General features: G+C 42.1%; 1 protein-coding gene across 1 annotated transcript in view; it reads left to right on the top strand.

The window, feature by feature from the left end:
• DGKK (diacylglycerol kinase kappa) overlaps positions 1-17,750 on the top strand; it is a gene marked incomplete at both ends in the record, with an annotated part of 170,847 nt that overhangs the window by 132,049 nt on the left and 21,048 nt on the right. Inside the window, 8 exons of the mRNA XM_084258914.1 lie at positions 109-211; positions 9,617-9,800; positions 10,528-10,636; positions 11,374-11,513; positions 12,351-12,432; positions 14,284-14,375; positions 15,194-15,293; positions 16,245-16,464. Coding sequence (XP_084115040.1) covers positions 109-211; positions 9,617-9,800; positions 10,528-10,636; positions 11,374-11,513; positions 12,351-12,432; positions 14,284-14,375; positions 15,194-15,293; positions 16,245-16,464 — 1,030 coding nt within the window. The remainder of the gene's footprint in view (positions 1-108; positions 212-9,616; positions 9,801-10,527; positions 10,637-11,373; positions 11,514-12,350; positions 12,433-14,283; positions 14,376-15,193; positions 15,294-16,244; positions 16,465-17,750) is intronic.

Genomic DNA, 17,750 nt, shown 5'->3' with positions numbered 1-17,750 from the left:
GAGATTTAAATATTGAACACTCAAATTTTGGAATTGGAGCTCAAGACTGATCATTATCTTCTTCTCTCTCCCCTCCTGTTTTTCTCTGTTCTTCTCTTGTCGTTTCAGGTGCACGATGACTGTCGCAGACGGTTTTCCAAGGAATGCTGGTTTGGGAGTCATCGGTCATCAGTCATTCCTCCCACTGCCCTCAGCGACCCCAAAGGGGATGGTGAGTAGTAGACTTTAACCTCAAAATATACTGGGGAAGTAGATAAGGTGCAACAGCTAGGGTAAATAATTGTGATTGAATTATTCTCCGCAGCTAGTCAAGTACTTGGGGTGGGGGGGTAATGAATGTGCATGTTTATAGATATAGCTCATGTCTCTTTACAAACCTTCCAGATGTTGAATGGTGTTGATGTTAATGGTGTTTATGTATGTGGGCATTTTCTCTGTAGCTGCTATTACAATTGTTTCTATGATCAGAGTTCATTTCAGCTTTTTCATGATTTCCAGACACTAGCTAATCCATGAAATAAGTTTGTTTGCATCCAGGTGGCTAAATAACTGTATAAAGACCCAGGTTTTATTACTTTTAAAATGAAAACTAACACTGAGGTTGTCCCAAAATTTGATATTGACATGATTATTGCTCCAATGCACCCTATTGATGGTTTGTCAATTCCCGGACATTAGCTATTTATTAAGAACTCTATTCATAGGGTGTTAGCAGGCCACATCCAAGATGTGGGTGTTGACAGAGCTTATGGTTACTGTGGACCCAAGATACTGATATTATATGACAGTTGACAAATTAAAGTAGTATATGCTAAGCATCAAAGAAGTGATAGAAACAGAGATCAGAAAACATCAGGCATGTCAACTAATTATAGAAGGTTGCATCAAAAGGAAGTAGTAATGACATCAAGGCAGCAAGAGTAAACTTTTGTAGAGTCTTCTATCAGGCGGTCTAGAGATGTGAGAACAGAGAAAGCAGGAGCAGATGATAGGGATACTTTGTTTAGTTTTGTGGGGTTTTCTTTTTTTTAAGATTTATTTGTTTAGGGCCTCCCCGGTGGCGCAGCGGTTGCGTGCTGGGTTGCGAAGCTGCCCACAGCCTCTGCAACGCAGGTTCGATCCCCGGCTGCTCCCCAGCCACCTGAGGAGGGTCCCACATGGCGCGCAGACCTCTCCTGCCGCCCGCTGCTCCCCTCAGCAGTGTACTTCGGTCCTTCTGCCTGCTCTGCTCCCCGCTCTGGCTCTGGTGAATTCTCTCACCCTCCCGCGCTTCTGACTGTACCCAGTGCTTGTATAAATAAATAAAAATAAATCTTAAAAAAAAAAAAAGATTTATTTGTTTATAGAAGAACTGGGTACAGTCAGAGGCGCGGAAGGGTGAGAGAATTCACCAGAGACAGTGGGAAGCAGGACAGGCAGACGGACCAAAGACACTGCTGAGGGGAGCAGCAGGCGAGGCAGAGGAAGTCTGCCATGCCACGTGGGTTTCCTCCCTGGCCGGCCGGAAATTGAACCCACGCTGCAGAGGCTGCGGACAGCTTCACAGCTCGGCACTCAACCCACTGAGCCACCGGGGAGGCTCTATGGGGTTTTCATTTACGACCCCATGAGACATGGAGGCAGCATGGTGTAAGGGAAAATACAAGGGCCAGGGAAACATGAGTTTTAGTCACATGCTAGCTAGGTGAACTTGGGTAGGTCTCTGAGCTTCACTTTCCACACCCGCTAATGGGAATTGAGACTGTCTATTGGGAGGATAAGTGATCCTATGTAAAGGGACTGTGTATCCTGAAACATCACCCCAAGGACCACAAAACTAAATCCCTAGTCTTTGAGCCTATTGAAAATTGTATGCCACTGGGCCTCCCCGGTGGTGCAGCGGTTGAGCGCCGGGTTGCGAAGCTGCCCGCGGCCTCTGCGGCGCCTGTTCAATCCCCGGCTGCTCCCCGGCCACCAGAGGAGGGTCCCACATGGCGCGCAGACCTCTCCTGCTGCCCGCTGCTCCCCTCAGCAGTGTACTTCGGTCCTTCTGCCTGCTCTGCTCCCCGCTCTGGCTCTGGTGAATTCTCTCACCCTCCCGCGCTTCTGACTGTACCCAGTGCATGTATAAACAAAACAAACAAATAAAACATGCCTCTATTTAAAAAAAAAAAAAAGAAAATTGTATGCCACCACAGGCAAAATTTATTCTTTCTAGAACTGTTTTATTTTTAATTGAGGTAATATTGGGTTAAAACACTATATGATTTAGGGGTATACGTTTACACCTCTTCAGTTGTATGTTACCACACCACCCCCACCACCCAAGCACTAATAATCTCTTGCCATAGTCCTTTTGGCTTCCTCTCCCCTGTGCTCCCCAAACCTTCCCACACACACACCCCTTTTGGTAAATATCAGTTCTGCAGTTGAATTTCTAGGGTTTTTTGGGGGGTTTAGTTTTACTTGTTTTTTTGTTTTGTTTCTTTATATTCCATATATGATTGAAATCAAGGGATGAGTCGCTCCTAGACACTTGCTAATGATACCTTTTTGAGTTCACTTCTGCTTCCCCATCTACTTCTGAGACTCTCCTTTATGCCATTGAGTTGTTCATTTGCTTCTTTAGTCACTCATTATTAAAGAATGGGAGCTGTCAAGATCAAAATCACATGTCTCAGCTGAAAAGACCTACTTAAATAACACTAAGAAATTTAGAAATCTAACATTTTTGCCTACTAACATGCTACCATTTCACTTTAAATTAAAGAGATCTACTGCCCATTAATTTCAGTTTGTGTGTGGCTAGCTACACTTGATATATGGTGAGTTTTACTTACTGGAGGAAAGTTCAAACCCTTCCCAGAATGGTTTTACCTAGATTTGGCTAATATGCTAATTTGTTCATCACTGACATGTGGGATATCCACTGGTCCAGAAGCTATTAGTAAACTAACATATTATTGACTTAAAGATTATCCCCATATTGATGCTAGCTGCCCACTTTGCTGCCAAGGAAGAGCTAGCATTAGCTAGGAGCAAAGAAAGGGAAAATAGTTTTCTTGAGAGCAAAAGGCAACAAGGATTCCTGTGCCTGTTAAAACACAAACTTAGAATTGGACTTAGAACATATGCTCAAGGATGCACATATATATACACACTCAGAACTAATCTTTTCTCTTCCCATTCATTTTCCAGCCTAAAGGCAGATACAGCGAGACATTGGTGCATAAAATAAGCCATTCTCACCCAAGTCTCTACAGAAAAATGTACTTATATGTCCTCATAAGGACATGCACAGACATAAAAATAATCTAACTCAGGGACACATGCATATATTATTCTCATATCTATTCAAATATTTGTCTACATAGAGTCATTTACCAGATCATTGACTCGAGAAGTTATGAAATTGATGGATTGATAAATAAGAGGCATTTGACAGAATAGGAGAAAGAAGGGACTGGGGAAGCTGGGGTTGATAGAAGAGGAGAGGTGGCAAACTAGTCAGCCAAGTCAACATAGTCTTGACACTGAGACTTTTCTCACCCCCACAGGGACCTGGGGAAGATATCTTTGAGCAGACTTGAGGGATGCCCACCTCAGCATCCCACAAATCACCCCAAATAAGTGTTCAGGGGTTGCCACATCTCCTTTGTAACTGTCCCAACATGTTCTGTGCTTCCTGTCCTTTGGAAGATATTTTTTTTTTTGTTTTTTCATATCCTTTATCATTTCTTACCCTTGTTGTAGATCACCAACTAATGACATTGCTATTTTCTTTTGCTTTCTACCAGTGACATAATGTTGTTGTTTATAAGAACCTGGGTTAAATCATTCCTTTTGTTCAGTGTCTCATCTAATGCTCTGTCAGTTAGCTTTCAGTCTTTCCTTCTAGTCATCTGCAATCTTGATCCAATTGAATCTTGCTCTTGAAACCTTTTCTATCATACATTCTTTGGCCTATGATTTCTTAGAAATATATTCTAAAACCTCCCTATCTTCTGGACTCTTCATGGCTTCTTGGCCTAGGCAAATATGCTTTTTAAAAGATAGGTTCCCTGTTGGGAAATCTCACCCCATATTAGAGATAATAAGATTTTTAGAGATGATCTGGACACACACACACCTCCCCCAGAAATGCTGGGGAGGCCCTCCTCCAGCATCTGGGGGAGAAGCATCCAGCTGATGTCTTTCTGAGGAAGCACTTGCCATGGTTAAGTAGCACTCATCAGTTAACTCATTCATTTATTCAGTGAACAGACTAATATCTGAGAATGACTTCTAATTACCCCCTTTTCACACACAGTTATCATGGTAAATTCCTTCTCTCATCTTATGGGATGAGGAAAAAATGAAACACTATCTTTATTTGAAAGCTTCTATAATTGCCCCTCCCCACTTGCCCAGACAAATTAATTCTTTCCTTGGCTGTAAACCCAGTATGTATTTCAGAGCACCTAGCATACTATATGATATAGTTCATCACATGTCTGTCTCCCACTGTCAAGTTTTTTTATTCCTTGTACTTAGATGTGAGTCCATGGTGCACAGTCAAGATTTGTTGCATGAATTCATAGATACATTTACTGAATTAAAAAATCTCATTCATGAGCAATCTAGAGAATAAGAGATGATTAAGACAGCATCCTTGATTCACATGGAGGTGAAATAGTGTAGTGCTGTGATTGTCAAATGTAAGAATGCATCAGACTCATCTGGAACTCATTAAAACATAGATTTATGTACCCTACAACCTCCTGAGAGCTTTTGATTTAAAAGAAGCAGCTGGGGTACTACAATTTGCATATCTAAGAAAGCCTTAGATGGTGCTGATACTTCTAGTCATAGAAGCCCACTCTACCACTTTACTAACTGTGTGATCTTGAAGAAGTTACTTAACCTCTCTGTGTCACTTGGTTTATGCTGCCAGTGAGGAATAGTAGTTGTACCTAGGTGCATCATTAGGGTTAAGTGAGTTAACATTTGTAAAATAGAGTTTTAAATTACAAAAATGGGAACAGTAAGCCACCTTTATGCTGATTTGCATCCTTCTGTGGTATGAACTGAACAAATCTGAGAGGGTGTGTTGGCTTTCTGGTTTGGGGAACTGTGGTTATACTAATGCAGCTCTACAGCTCAAAGAAGCATGAGTTATGTTGGTGTTTTTTGTTTTTTTTTTAAACTAGACTCTTTCAGGCTGCTGACTCATCTGGAGCTTAAAGTCAGCTAAATCCCCTAAGCCCTTTTCACACTTGATGCTGCCAAGCCAAGTTCCTATTGTCCTGGTCTGGTGTAATTCATGTCCTTGAGCCTAAGTCCCAGGCCTCACATTTATCCCCTTTTCAACTTGTTGACTTTGACTCATCTACCCATTGAGGTCATTTTCCAATCTTGATTCTGTCATCCAGTAGCTCCCCTTTCAGCATTGGGTACTTCAAGGTTAACCAGCTAGGCTTCTGTGTTTTCATCCGAATTGTTGATGAAGATTGTTGAATAGCACAACACCCTCTTATGATGAGCACAGCCTGTTCAAAAGCAAGTGTGAGAATGACTATTTACCTGGTTATGAATCTGCCTCCTGTTGCTACATTTCAATCCACAAAACCACCCAGTTTTGTTACCTTGTTCACAAGATTCTCTTGACAAACTTGGTCTTGCTCAAATTCAGATGTTCTCTGACTCTGGGGGAAAAGCTACAGAGAGCTGCACTTGTATTTCCTGGGAATGATTTCCTGCTGCTTCTCCTTGTCTTCCCATTTGTGACCAAATTAGGTTTGACACTGAAGTTTGAGTTGTCTTAATTAAATAACTTTCTTATTAGCAACTTTCCATCTCCACCCTGTATTATTTTATTAATCACTGCAACCTGTTATTGTGCATCTAGATAAATGAACACTCAAAGCAGTTAAGATGTTTGCTTAGGTCAGTGAATAAACCTAGGAGGCAACCAATTGTAGCTCCTAACTGCATTCTCCTATAGCAGAAGGTAGCCCAGGCTCCTTCCAAGATGCCAAATAGATCTAGAAATTATTTCATCTCTACCCTCATGACTAACATATAACTAACATTAACATGTTCTTTTTCCCTACATAGTATTTAGTAAAAAAAAAAAAAAATTGTGCTATCCTCTCTCTGATCTCAATCTCCTACAGCCCTACTCTAGCCTCACTCACAAAGAGTTGACTACTGCCACTAGTTCACTGAATGTTTTCCAGCATTTCTTCATGTATACACAATTATATATATTCTTATCCCTCCCCTTTAATATTATACCTGTTGTTCTGCACCTTGATTTTTTTCTCCATATATTCTCTTTCTCACTCTTTTTTACAGTTGCACAACATCCCATTATATGAATATACCATGATTTATTTAACCCAGTAGCCTATTGATGGGTAATTGGTAGTTTTCAGACTTTTGCTATTATAAGCAATTCTGCAATGAGCAGCTTCATACAATATCATTTTACATATACATCTATAGGAAAAATCATCAAAGTGTAATTACTGGGTCAAATGTATACACCTTTGTAATTTTTATAGAGATATATATTCCCCTCTTCAGGGCTTGTGTGTCACTTTGCACTTCCATCCTTAGCATATGAGAGTGTATTTCCCCATGGGCTCTTCAGTCAGGTGTGTTGTCTCATTTTTCTTAGTTTGCCAATCTTCTGGGCAAAAAAAATAGTACCATAACCATGACTTAGTTTTTTTTTTTTTTTTAATTTTTTTTTGAGGCATGTTTTATTTATTTATTTGTTTGTTTGTTTTTGTTTATACATGCACTGGGTACAGTCAGAAGCACGGGAGAGTGAGAGAATTCACCAGAGCCAGAGCGGGGAGCAGAGCAGGCAGAAGGACCAAAGTACACTGCTGAGGGGAGCAGCGGGTGGCAGGAGAGGTCTGCGCACCATGCGGGACCCTCCTCCAGTGGACGGGGAGCAGCCGGGGATCGAACCGGCGCCGCAGAGGCCGCGGGCAGCTTCTAAACCCAGCGCTCAACCGCTGCGCCACCGGGGAGGCCCACCATGACTTAGTTTTAATTAGTATATTTCTTACTATGAGTTTTCTCATCTTTTCACCTTTAAGAGCCAATCTATATTTCCCTTTCTCATTGGTTTAACACCTAATTTTATTTCTTCTAAACACTGAAGGAAAGTTAGTATTTTGATATCCCAGGAAACTGAAGCGCAGATAGCTCGCTCATAGTAGTTGGCGTCACTGCTACTGCCACCTCAACTTTAGAAGAGGACTAACTCAAAGGACCTTTGACACTGTTTAAAAAAAAAAAAAAAAAGCACAACAAAACACAGGGACTTAGACAGGCCTATTCCAGGACCTCTGGGAGAGAGTCCTTGCTCCTGAGCAGATCTCACAGGTCCATCAGCTGTAGAAAGCTGCTCCATGAATCCTTTCATTGTGGACATACCCAGGGTCACATGATTGCCTAAATGTTGACCTGAGGTTGCTGAGTCAGGAAGCACAAGCAGAATCAGGTTCTCAAATAAAAGAGGCAAAACTGGACTCAGGCCACGAGTTGGGGCCTGCATTGTTGGCTGGTAGGAAAGTAAATACATAAAGAGATGTCATCTTTTGACTATTTTCTTCATATATCTTATTACCTGATTTCTTGTTTCAATTCCATACTGAACAGTCTTACTGATTCCCCATATGTCTTCTTGTCATTTGTATCTGGGCCCTGTCAACTCCTTGAACTCATCCTGTCTCTCTGTCCCTCTCCCCCTCCCTCTCCCCTTCCCTTCTTTCTCTTTCCCTTTCCCCTCCCCCACCTCTCCCTCTCCCTCCCTCTCCTCCCCCCCCTCTCTGCCCCCCCCTTCTTCCCTCCTCACTCCACAACAGCCATGCTGTTCTCTTCACTGGTTGTCAGACATCCCAGTCTCTCTTCACTGGTCCTGGCACTTATTTTTCTTCCCATCCCACAAAACTCTTCTTCCAGATCACTGCAGTGCTCACTTTCTCACTTCAAATGTCAGATCCTCAGAGCAGCTGTCCCTACCACCCTACCTAACATAATGCTCCTTTAGTCTCCGTCCCCTTTCTTTGCTTTATTTTTCTTCATATCACATTTGTCTATGTTTATTTCCTGTTTATTTGTCTTTCTTCATTAAAATTAAGTTCCACAAAAGCTGAGACTGTTTCTATCTTGTCATCCATTGCATTCTCAGAATATAACAAGAACAAACACAGAAAATGCCCACAATACATACTTATTGAATGAATGAATGTGTTTTCATTACCACGGAGACAACACATTACCTTTTGTCAATTAAAAACAAGGTTGAAAAGGGTACTACTTTTGAATAATGTGTTCAGGGAACGTAATTACTTCCAAGCTATGCTACTGAAGGGGAAATAGCAGACTCCCCTTATAGCTGTGAGTTCTGGCAAACCCTGGAAATGTGGCACATGAGTGGCTGGTTTAGGAAGTCTTCAAGCTCTATTGGCCAGTGAGTAGGTACTGGCTCTTAGAGGAATCTTGCTTTAGATTTTTTCAGGCAAAACATGAAATTTTGCAATCTGCTCAAGTCAGTAGTCTTCCTTTCAGTCTTCCTTTTCACCAGGTTACAACAGATGGGACATCTTACCCCACTGCCCCCCCCCACACACACACCATTCAGGAGTGAGCCACATGCCTTTTGCCCTTTGCATTTATTTTTTGCTGGGGTATCCCTGCCAAGCCACAAACTCAGAGATTTGGCAGCTTACAATTTGTCTAGCATCTCCTAGGGACCCATTGCCTGTCTCCTGCCAACAGACTCTAAGACTCAGCACGAGCTGGCAGGCTTTGGCAGTTTAGACTGCTGCAACCACTTCTCTAAGGAGAATTTCAGTGTTGGGGATTATTAAAATCCTCTCTCTTGTTCAGACAACTTCCCTATAGTCTTTTGCCCCTGTGTGATAACTTGGATGGCTCTGCCAGAGCCTTAGAGGAGTGATTAAAGCTCCCTGCTTCACCCTACATTGATATGTTCTGTCCTTAGCTCCTGGCTAGAAGACATATATCCTCCCCCTCTCTCCTGACATGTATCTTCTCACTGTTAGAACTGAGCTAACCCAGGCAGAGAGAGGACTAGTTGGTGTACTGATCCTCCTCCTGGGCTGTCAACCCTTTCCTTCCTCAATTTCTCCATAGCATTTTATTAATCCTCGCCTGTAGCACCAATTTTCTAATTCCTTGTGTTCCAATATGCTCTAGTGTATAAGGCTGTTTTCCCGACTTGAAGGCAGGGATTATACCCTAACAGTTTCTAGCATGATGACTAGGACGTCATAGTTGCTCAACAGATGCTGTCTGACTGCCACCAACTGGGGCAACATTTAATAAAAGCCCCTCTGGGGTGTGTCTTGCCTTCCTCTCTGCTCTGTGGTCTTAGGAAACTGGGGCACAAGGAATCTCTGGCCAGGGTTAGATATATCCATTACCTTAACTGTGGTGTTTGCATATGTCTAAATTCATTGAATTGTTCATATTAAATATGTAAAGTCTTTTGTCTATTGATTATATCTCAAAAAAGCTGTTTTTTAAAAGTTTTTGAAAGTTGATGTTAAGTTGTATCTTGTTTCGACCTCAACGGTCCTATTCTTTTTTTCTTTCTCTTATGTGCATGTTTTAGGCCAATTAGTCGTATCTTCAGACTTCTGGAGTCTTGATTGGTCATCAGCCTGTTCATGTCCCCTTCTCATCTTCATCAACTCAAAAAGCGGCGATCATCAAGGGATCGTCTTCCTCAGAAAATTTAAGCAGTACCTTAACCCATCTCAAGTGTTTGACCTGTCGAAGGGTGGACCTGAAGCAGGGTAAGCATGGGGTGAGGGTGATGGTTGGGTAGCTAGAAGGGGATGCCACCTCTGTACATTCTAGGCTAAGTTAGGCTTCTTGGAATCAGTTCTAGTACCTGGGTATGAAAGATCTATTTCCTTAAGTCAGGACACAAACATGACTCCAGAGCATTTTGGATTGGCTGATTTGGGGGATTTTCCTTCTCCCAGGAATTCTTTGAAGCCCATGTCCTGCTCTGATTTGCCCCACCTTTTCTGGTTGGAGGAGGTAAAATAATGTCTCCTGACTTCAGAGGAAGAGGCACAAGGCTATCACTGTCCACCTTTCCTGACATTCACTCTTTCTTTTTGCCAGGAACCAAATAGTTATCTTTCTGACATATCTATTTTATTTGGGAAACATCTGGTAGTTTGTCCCCGGTTTCTGTACACCCACTGATCACCACTAGAGGCATTCTTCCAGGGCCTCAGCAAGTGGGTTTGGCCAAGATACGGATAGCTTCTAGAGCGAGGCTGAGCACAGAGGAGAGTGTAGGTTGAGGCAAAACTGGATTTCCAGGATTGCCTGGGAGCACAGCCTGTTATCTTAAGTATACAGAGAGATGAGGGCTAGGGAAAAAAGGCAGGTAGGTAGCCTGTTAGTGGGGTGCAAGAGCCACAGTCTGTGGGTCCTAGCACATTGTAGGAAACAGTTGTAAAACCCAGAAGTTCATGAAATGACTCCCTTTTCCCTTCTTCCTTCCAGGTTATGCATGTTCAAGAACTTTGCTCGCTTTCGCATCGTGGTTTGTGGTGGAGATGGCAGTGTGAGCTGGGTCTTATCTCTGATTGATGCCTTTGGACTACATGAAAGGGTGAGTCTCTACCTGACACAGTTTAGCCATTGCTAGAGAGACTGGTGTAAATTTGCTCATCCGAAGAAGTCCCTGGTCTTCACTCTCCTTGTCTATAGATTGTGTTTCCCTCTGGTTTCATTGTCAACCTATTAGTCTGTTAGTCTGAGTCTGCTCACCTGGACCATTTTCTGGTTCTCTGTGGGAAAGAGAAATGAGGAAGTTAGCAGAAAGAATGAGCAGAGCCCAAGCCCCAAAGTGAAGATTTGAAGGGGAGGATAGCAAGTAAAAAAAAAAAAAAAAAATGTGGCCTCAGGCGGTATTCAGCCCCCAATTTCTTTTGCCTTCTAAGGCTACTGATTATCTTCCCAAAGTCTCAAAAGTAGCAGGAACTTTCTTCTACCTCTCTCCATCGTCCCCATCCAGTCTAACATCAGTAGCTTTGTTTCCTGAGGCATCTTGCTTCCATAGCCCAGCCTGGATAGAAATTGATGTCTATATTCTTTTATAAACATGGCTCTATTCCAGCAGCTTTGCCCTTTACTGAGTGGGTTCTATATTGCCAAGAGTGGGTCCTAACTCCTTGAAGAAAATTCCACTCAACTTACAACATCTTCCCATTACACTTCCTAGAATCAATAGTCCCTTATTGCCAATGGCTTTGAGACCACAGTCTTTCCAAAGAGTACCTTATGGATTTTTTTATGGGTAGATCTTGGTAGGACTATCTGAAACAGGTGCTGTATTTGTTTTTGCAGTGTCAGCTGGCAGTCATCCCACTTGGAACTGGCAATGATCTGGCCCGTGTCCTAGGCTGGGGTGCATTCTGGAACAAAAACAAGTCACCTCTGAACATCCTCAACAGAGTAGAGCAGGCTACTGTGAGGATTCTGGACAGGTGAGTGACTGAAATACCAGGTCATTGTACCTCTCCCTGTCCCACACCCATTACTCCCATTTGATCATCTCCATTAGGAGTGTTCTAAGCTCCTTCGTAAACTCTATTCCCTTCCTGTCTTAAGTGCAGAGTAGTTGTGGGGTGTGGGCTTGTCTATTAGGAAACTGGGGTCTATCTACCATGGTTCCGTCAAACATCACTAGAATCCCTCTTTAAATTTAAAAGCTCCTAGAGCAAGAGTCCTTTGGGTGAATTTCAAGGGTTCTGTGAATCTCCTTCAAATTTTTTATAGTTTTAAAGGATTTCAAAAAAATTATGAGAGTTGAGAAATAATTGGTCTAGATTATCTCTGTTCTAGAGAAGACAGCATCGTCATCCTATCTCCTGAGAAAAAAGACTTTCTGTGCTGAGATATATGTGACTATTTGATTTATAACTGCCCTAAAATATTCCCATGAAGATGTCCTGGAGGGCTTTTTCAAGATCCCAAGCTGAGCCCAACCTACCTATCAGTAGGTCTTGGGTAGGGTGCTGCTCTGTGTACTTTACAGTAGCATATCAAGGGATATTGATAGTTACTTCCGGTTGAGAAGCACTGTCTCTGAGAACCTGCAATAGAATGCCTTCCATCACACTGACCTAGAGAGATCATGAGGTAGAGGCCCCTGTTGTGATTTACTTTGATATCAGGTATCCTGAGATAGCTTAGACACCCCCCAAAACCCACCTCCCCTCACCATTTAAACAGTCTGACCTCTTTCTTAATATATGAAGCATTGATTCCAGCTTGTGATGAAACAGCCCTGAATATCTGTTGGCCTTTGAACTTCATTTCAGATGGAGTGTGATGATCCGTGAGACCCCTAGACAAACCCCATTGCTGAAAGGACAGGTTGAAATGGATGCACACAGATTTGAGGTAACTTCCCAGATATAATTCAACATTTTTGTTACATAGTGAAATAAACAAACAAAATCCAGAGAAACACTTTTGTATCATCCAGGGGCTGGGTGAGAATGAAATCACTGAGCACTGGGGACATATTAATTAGCAGTTATTTACCAAGAACTGTGTTAGACACTGGGTATATAATTCATTCAACCATTTACTTATTGATTTATTCAAAATATTGATGGAAAGTATTCCTGAATAAGCTACTATGTGTGAGGCACTGCTCTTACAAGCTAGATAAAGAAAAATGGTATAGTCCATGTTGTCATGGAGCTCATAATCTAATTGCAGTGATAAGATAAAGTTTTGATAAAGTAGTAAGAGTGTTAGCATAGAATGAAGTAAAGGGAAGTAGGAACACCCAGTAGGTACGACTAATCCAGTCTGGTGGAAACCAGGGAAAACAACTCAGAAGAGGTACCATTTCTGATGTGATCTAAGGACCAGAGAGAGTTAACCAAGATAATATGAAAAAGGAGGCCTGTTCCAGGCATAGGGAACAGTGTCTGTTGTTCCAAAGGCAGGAGAGAGCATGAAATATTCACAGAACTGAAATAATATATTCTTTATGACTGAGGCATAGAGACCTGGGATGAAGTATGCAGAGAAGGCAACTAAAGATGAGAGTGGAGACAGTATCAGGGGTTAGGCCAGGAAGCACCTAGTAAACCATGGTAGGAAGTTTGGACTTTTATTCTAAGAGCAATGAAAATTATAGAGGGTTTTTTCTGATTTTATTATGAAAATTTTCAAACATATAGGTCATTTAAAATGGTAAATTCTACCATTACAGTGTCACTGTATGTGCTTTATCACACATCTGTCAATATATCTTTCTACTATCTAATGAAGGGTCTTAAGCAGAAAGGTTCTATGGTATGTAGAGAAACAATATGGGCAAGAAGAAAAGATAGAGGATGTCGTAATTGTCTAGGCAAAAGATGATGGTGATTTGGACTGGTGAAGCAGTAACAGGGCTAATGAGAAATGGACATATTGAAGACATATTGAAGAGACAGGCTTATCAGGCCTTGGTAGATATTTGAATGTAGGGGGTGATAGAGAAGGAGTAGTAGAAGTTGTATCTGAGAGTTCATACTCAAGAGTCAGAGTACCTGGAATCGAATTCTGACTCTGCCACTTATCAATCCCCTCTTCCTGTGCTTCAGTTTTCTGTTCTACAAAATGGGGATAATAACAGTCCTGACGTCATAGGGTTATTATAAGAATCGCATGAGATAGATAGATGGATGTATAGATTAGAACAGAAACTGGCACATAGTAAGTACTGTATAAGTGGATGCTATGATTAGTACTAATACTATTATATAAGAGACAACACTCAAGCATTGGCAAGATGTGAGTTTGAATCCCAGATCTGTTATTTACTAGCTGTGTAACATGAGATTGTTCATGGAATGAACCTCCGTCACATGAGCTTTTGAGTATTAATTTAATTAAAATGAAACAATATACATCACTTGCTTTTAGAATGATCACAAATCTAAGATTATCTGTGGGAAACTTCAACAAGATCTGTTTTGTTGTTATAATTACAGAGAGACACTTGAGTTGTTAATGAAGAGTCAGTAGGTGAACGACAGAATTGGATGGTTGGTGATCAACTTAACATAGTACATACACAAGTTGAGTCTCAATGATGCACACCTGAAAGTTACATAGTGTTATAATGCAGTGTTAGTTCAATAAAAATGATAAAAAAAATAAATAGGAGTCTGTGGGATATAATGAGGGGATGGGGAGGACACTATGTCATGGAGCTAAGACTCCAAGGCTGAGCACTCCTTTTGCCCACAGGCTGCTGCCATCCAACACTTAGAATCTGCGACCACTGAGCTGAACAAAATCCTGAAGGCCAAGTACCCTACAGAGATGATCATTGCGACCAGGTCAGTCTTCCATTGGCTCTCAAACCTTGGGTGTTTTTGTCCCTCCTGAGCTCTCCCAAGATTAGAGATGGGATAGTTTATTTGGATAAACATTTGGGTAGTTTAGGGGGCTGAGGGCAAGGAAACTGTATCCTTACCTTCTGAACTGAATTTTTTCCAACCCAGACCTCCTAAATGGAAAGTTTAGGATCAGTGGGGGAGGGGGAGATTAGAGTGAGGCCTTCTGCCACTCCAAAAAAGACAAAGCCTTTGGATTTGAAAGAAGGCCTACAGAAGGGAAACAACATGCCACACTACCGAGAGCATAGCACCGTGCCCTGCATCTGGAAAGGTCTCTGTAGTGCTGCACAACTGCTTTATCATCACCCAGAGCAACACATTCTCTTCTTTTCAATATGTGAGTCACTGATACCTCCTGGGACTCACTGAGGATTTCCTGCGAAGTCTACCACACTCTTCTTTGAGAAGCGCTTCCTAGGGGGACAGTCCTCCCAATGTCACTGTGTTTGTAGGACATGAGCTTAGCTCTTGAAACATGGCTGATTCAACCCAGGGTGAAAACCTAACCCATGTTGGGCCAATTAAATGCTCTTTTCTGTAAATTCAAAATTAGGACTAAAAATATTATTACATTTGTTTTGGTACTTGCATTTTTCACTACATGTACATCAAAAGTGGGGGGGGGAATCAAATAAAGGGAGAGAAGATGTCAAGGGAGACAGAGAGATCAGGAAGAGACAGAAGAAGGCTGTTATAAGAGAGAAGGGCTCTGAACCTCATGGTCCATGCCACATGCACTGTCTGTCTTATCTTTCCAGATTTCTGTGCTCAGCAGTGGAAGATTTTGTGCTCGATATTGTAAAAGCCTGGCGTCAGATAAAACAGAACAATACAGCAGTAGAGTCTGTGATTTTGAAAGTAAGTTTCCCTTCCTTTAGTCTTGTACTCTGTGGAGCCAGAGCCCCCTTTTTAATTAGAAGCAAATATACCTCTCAGTGGGAATTGTTAAAGAAAGGCAAGGTGGAGGGGCTGGTACGCTCCATAATGGGGGAAAGTCCAACCTCATCTCCCATTTTTAACTAAATGAAGAATGGCACTACACATACACATTCGTGTATTCATGTAGTTAAGTATATGCATCAAATATCTGCCCAAACCCAAACCAAGCATATATATGCATGGTCGTATACCAGAACACGCTAGAAAATATATACAAATGCATGCTAGAAATATATCCATGTTCACCTCTATAACAACAGCAGCACCAGCGAGAGCTAATACTTATTTAGCACTAAACTCTGTGACAGGAACTGCTCTAAATGCTTTTAATCTATTTATTTAACCCTCACAACTGCCCTAGAATATGGAAGCACAAAGAGGTTAAGTATTTCGCCTCAGGCCACAAACTGTTAGGTGATGGAGCTGGGAATCAAGCATCCATCATGTAGTGCACAACCAAGCATACACATCTACAAAAGTAGACACCAAACAAACAAAACGACAACACAGACACCAGGTACCCAGCAGAGGCACGCACACATCCACAGGCATATGCCCATACAAACACCAATCCAGAAAGGTCTACCCATCCTCAAGTTTACCATGTTACACATCATTTTACAGGCCACTCTGACAGGAGAAAGACTTGGCAAATGTTTGATCCCTCACCACCCTTTGGTTATCTCATCACATCTATATGAGTACTTCTGTCCTCAAACTTTCATCTCCCCAAATGTAACTTTCTATGGCTAGTGTTCCTGGCCAACGACTGTCCCATCTCACCTCTCCCCATACCGCCCTGGCTCCTCATTCAGTCCTCTTCACCATGGTCCCTCCCAGCAATGTCCTCTCTCCTTCCTCTGTATATAGAGTGACATCATGTATGACAAGCTCAGTGTCCTGATTGATGTCCTGGCTGAGGAGGCAGCAGTTGAGAGGAGTGCTCCAGAATGTGCAGACAGCAGCCATGCTGATGGAAAGCCCTTCATCCCTCAAATAGACCACATGACCAAGTGCAAGCTGGAGCTGGCCACGAAGGCCCAGAATCTCCAGAAATCCTTGAAACTCATTATATTCCAAGTTGAACAAGGTGAGAATTTCAGGGTTATGGTGATCAAGGCAGGGGAAAGCAATGTTTCCTGGGGGTGGTTTACTGATCTCCCTACTCAGGGTTTTCTACTTTGCTATACCAAAATTTGACCAGATTCTGCATTAAACAGCATACAAAGTCATTTCTCAGACTCTGCTGATTTGAAAAGACTCAGCTCTGATAAGCTGCCCCTTTGGCTCCTCCTAACTCCCAAGCACTCAACTCTTTCACTCATTTATTTTTGGAACTAACATTCATCCCAAACAATTATAGCTGCTAAGTGACCTGGCTTAAAGCTCCATCAGCTTCCACCACCAACCATGAAATTTATTTTCTACCTGCTCCTGTTTCTTTGCAACCAGCAAGCCTGTGACTATTTTAGAAAGAAAATAGTGTTCATCTCTGCATGTCTTGCACGATGTTAATCAGGCACAAGGGCCATGAGAAGAGTCCTGGCAGGTCTGGCATTGATTGCCATTTCCCACAACTCATGACAGTCTGCAAGCTTCCAACTCAGTGTGAAACCTCTTATAACTCCTCCAACTTCTTAATTTGACATTTTGGTTCCCATTTATTTCCCATAACGCTTCTTTGAAAAATAGATCAGAAGATTTTGTAAAACCTAGTGTGTACTACCTTGGCAGAAGCCCATTATAGTAAGGAAGTTCTTTTATCTAGCCTTTGACTTTTAGACATGGAACCTTCTCCTGGCTGTTACCTTTAGATACAACCTCAACCGAGATTCCAAGAAAGGAAGGTAATCACCCATCTGCATTGTGAAAGAAGTATACAGTCAGCTTGCCTCTATTTCTGTAGTTAGTGTCCATGTATTAGGGATCAGATTAGTTTTCTATGGCCATCGCCCTGTCATACCTACCCTTCAACCTGTTTCATTAACACAGAAGTCCAAATTAGAGGTACACTTGTGGGACTCGTAAGGAAGGGATTGAACCTATGAGCTATGACCCAAGTGGCACCTTGAGCTATACAATATATAGGCTGCTGAATAGGAGACTTCTTAAATATGGCCATGGGTGAGACATTTAAGTGGAAGAATGGCATGGTGCAAGAGGCTCAAGTGTGGAACAAAAGTTTTGGAGTAAATGAATTAACAAAGAGGTGAGAATGGAGGGAGAAGAGCAGAGGGTATCCTACCACTGGTCTCAAGCTTCTACTCACAACATTTACTGGGTGACAAAAAAAACAGGAACCAGTAAAATAGAGAATGCTCAGTCATGAATAGGAAGAGATGTGGGGGCAGCACTGTAATGAAGCTGAGACTACAA

The sequence above is a fragment of the Talpa europaea genome, assembly GCF_964194135.1.
Source record: "Talpa europaea genome assembly, chromosome: X".
In the NCBI taxonomy this organism is placed as follows: Eukaryota; Metazoa; Chordata; class Mammalia; order Eulipotyphla; family Talpidae; genus Talpa; species Talpa europaea.
Note: the sequence above shows the minus strand (reverse complement) of the source record. Positions and strands in the feature narration are given on the sequence as shown.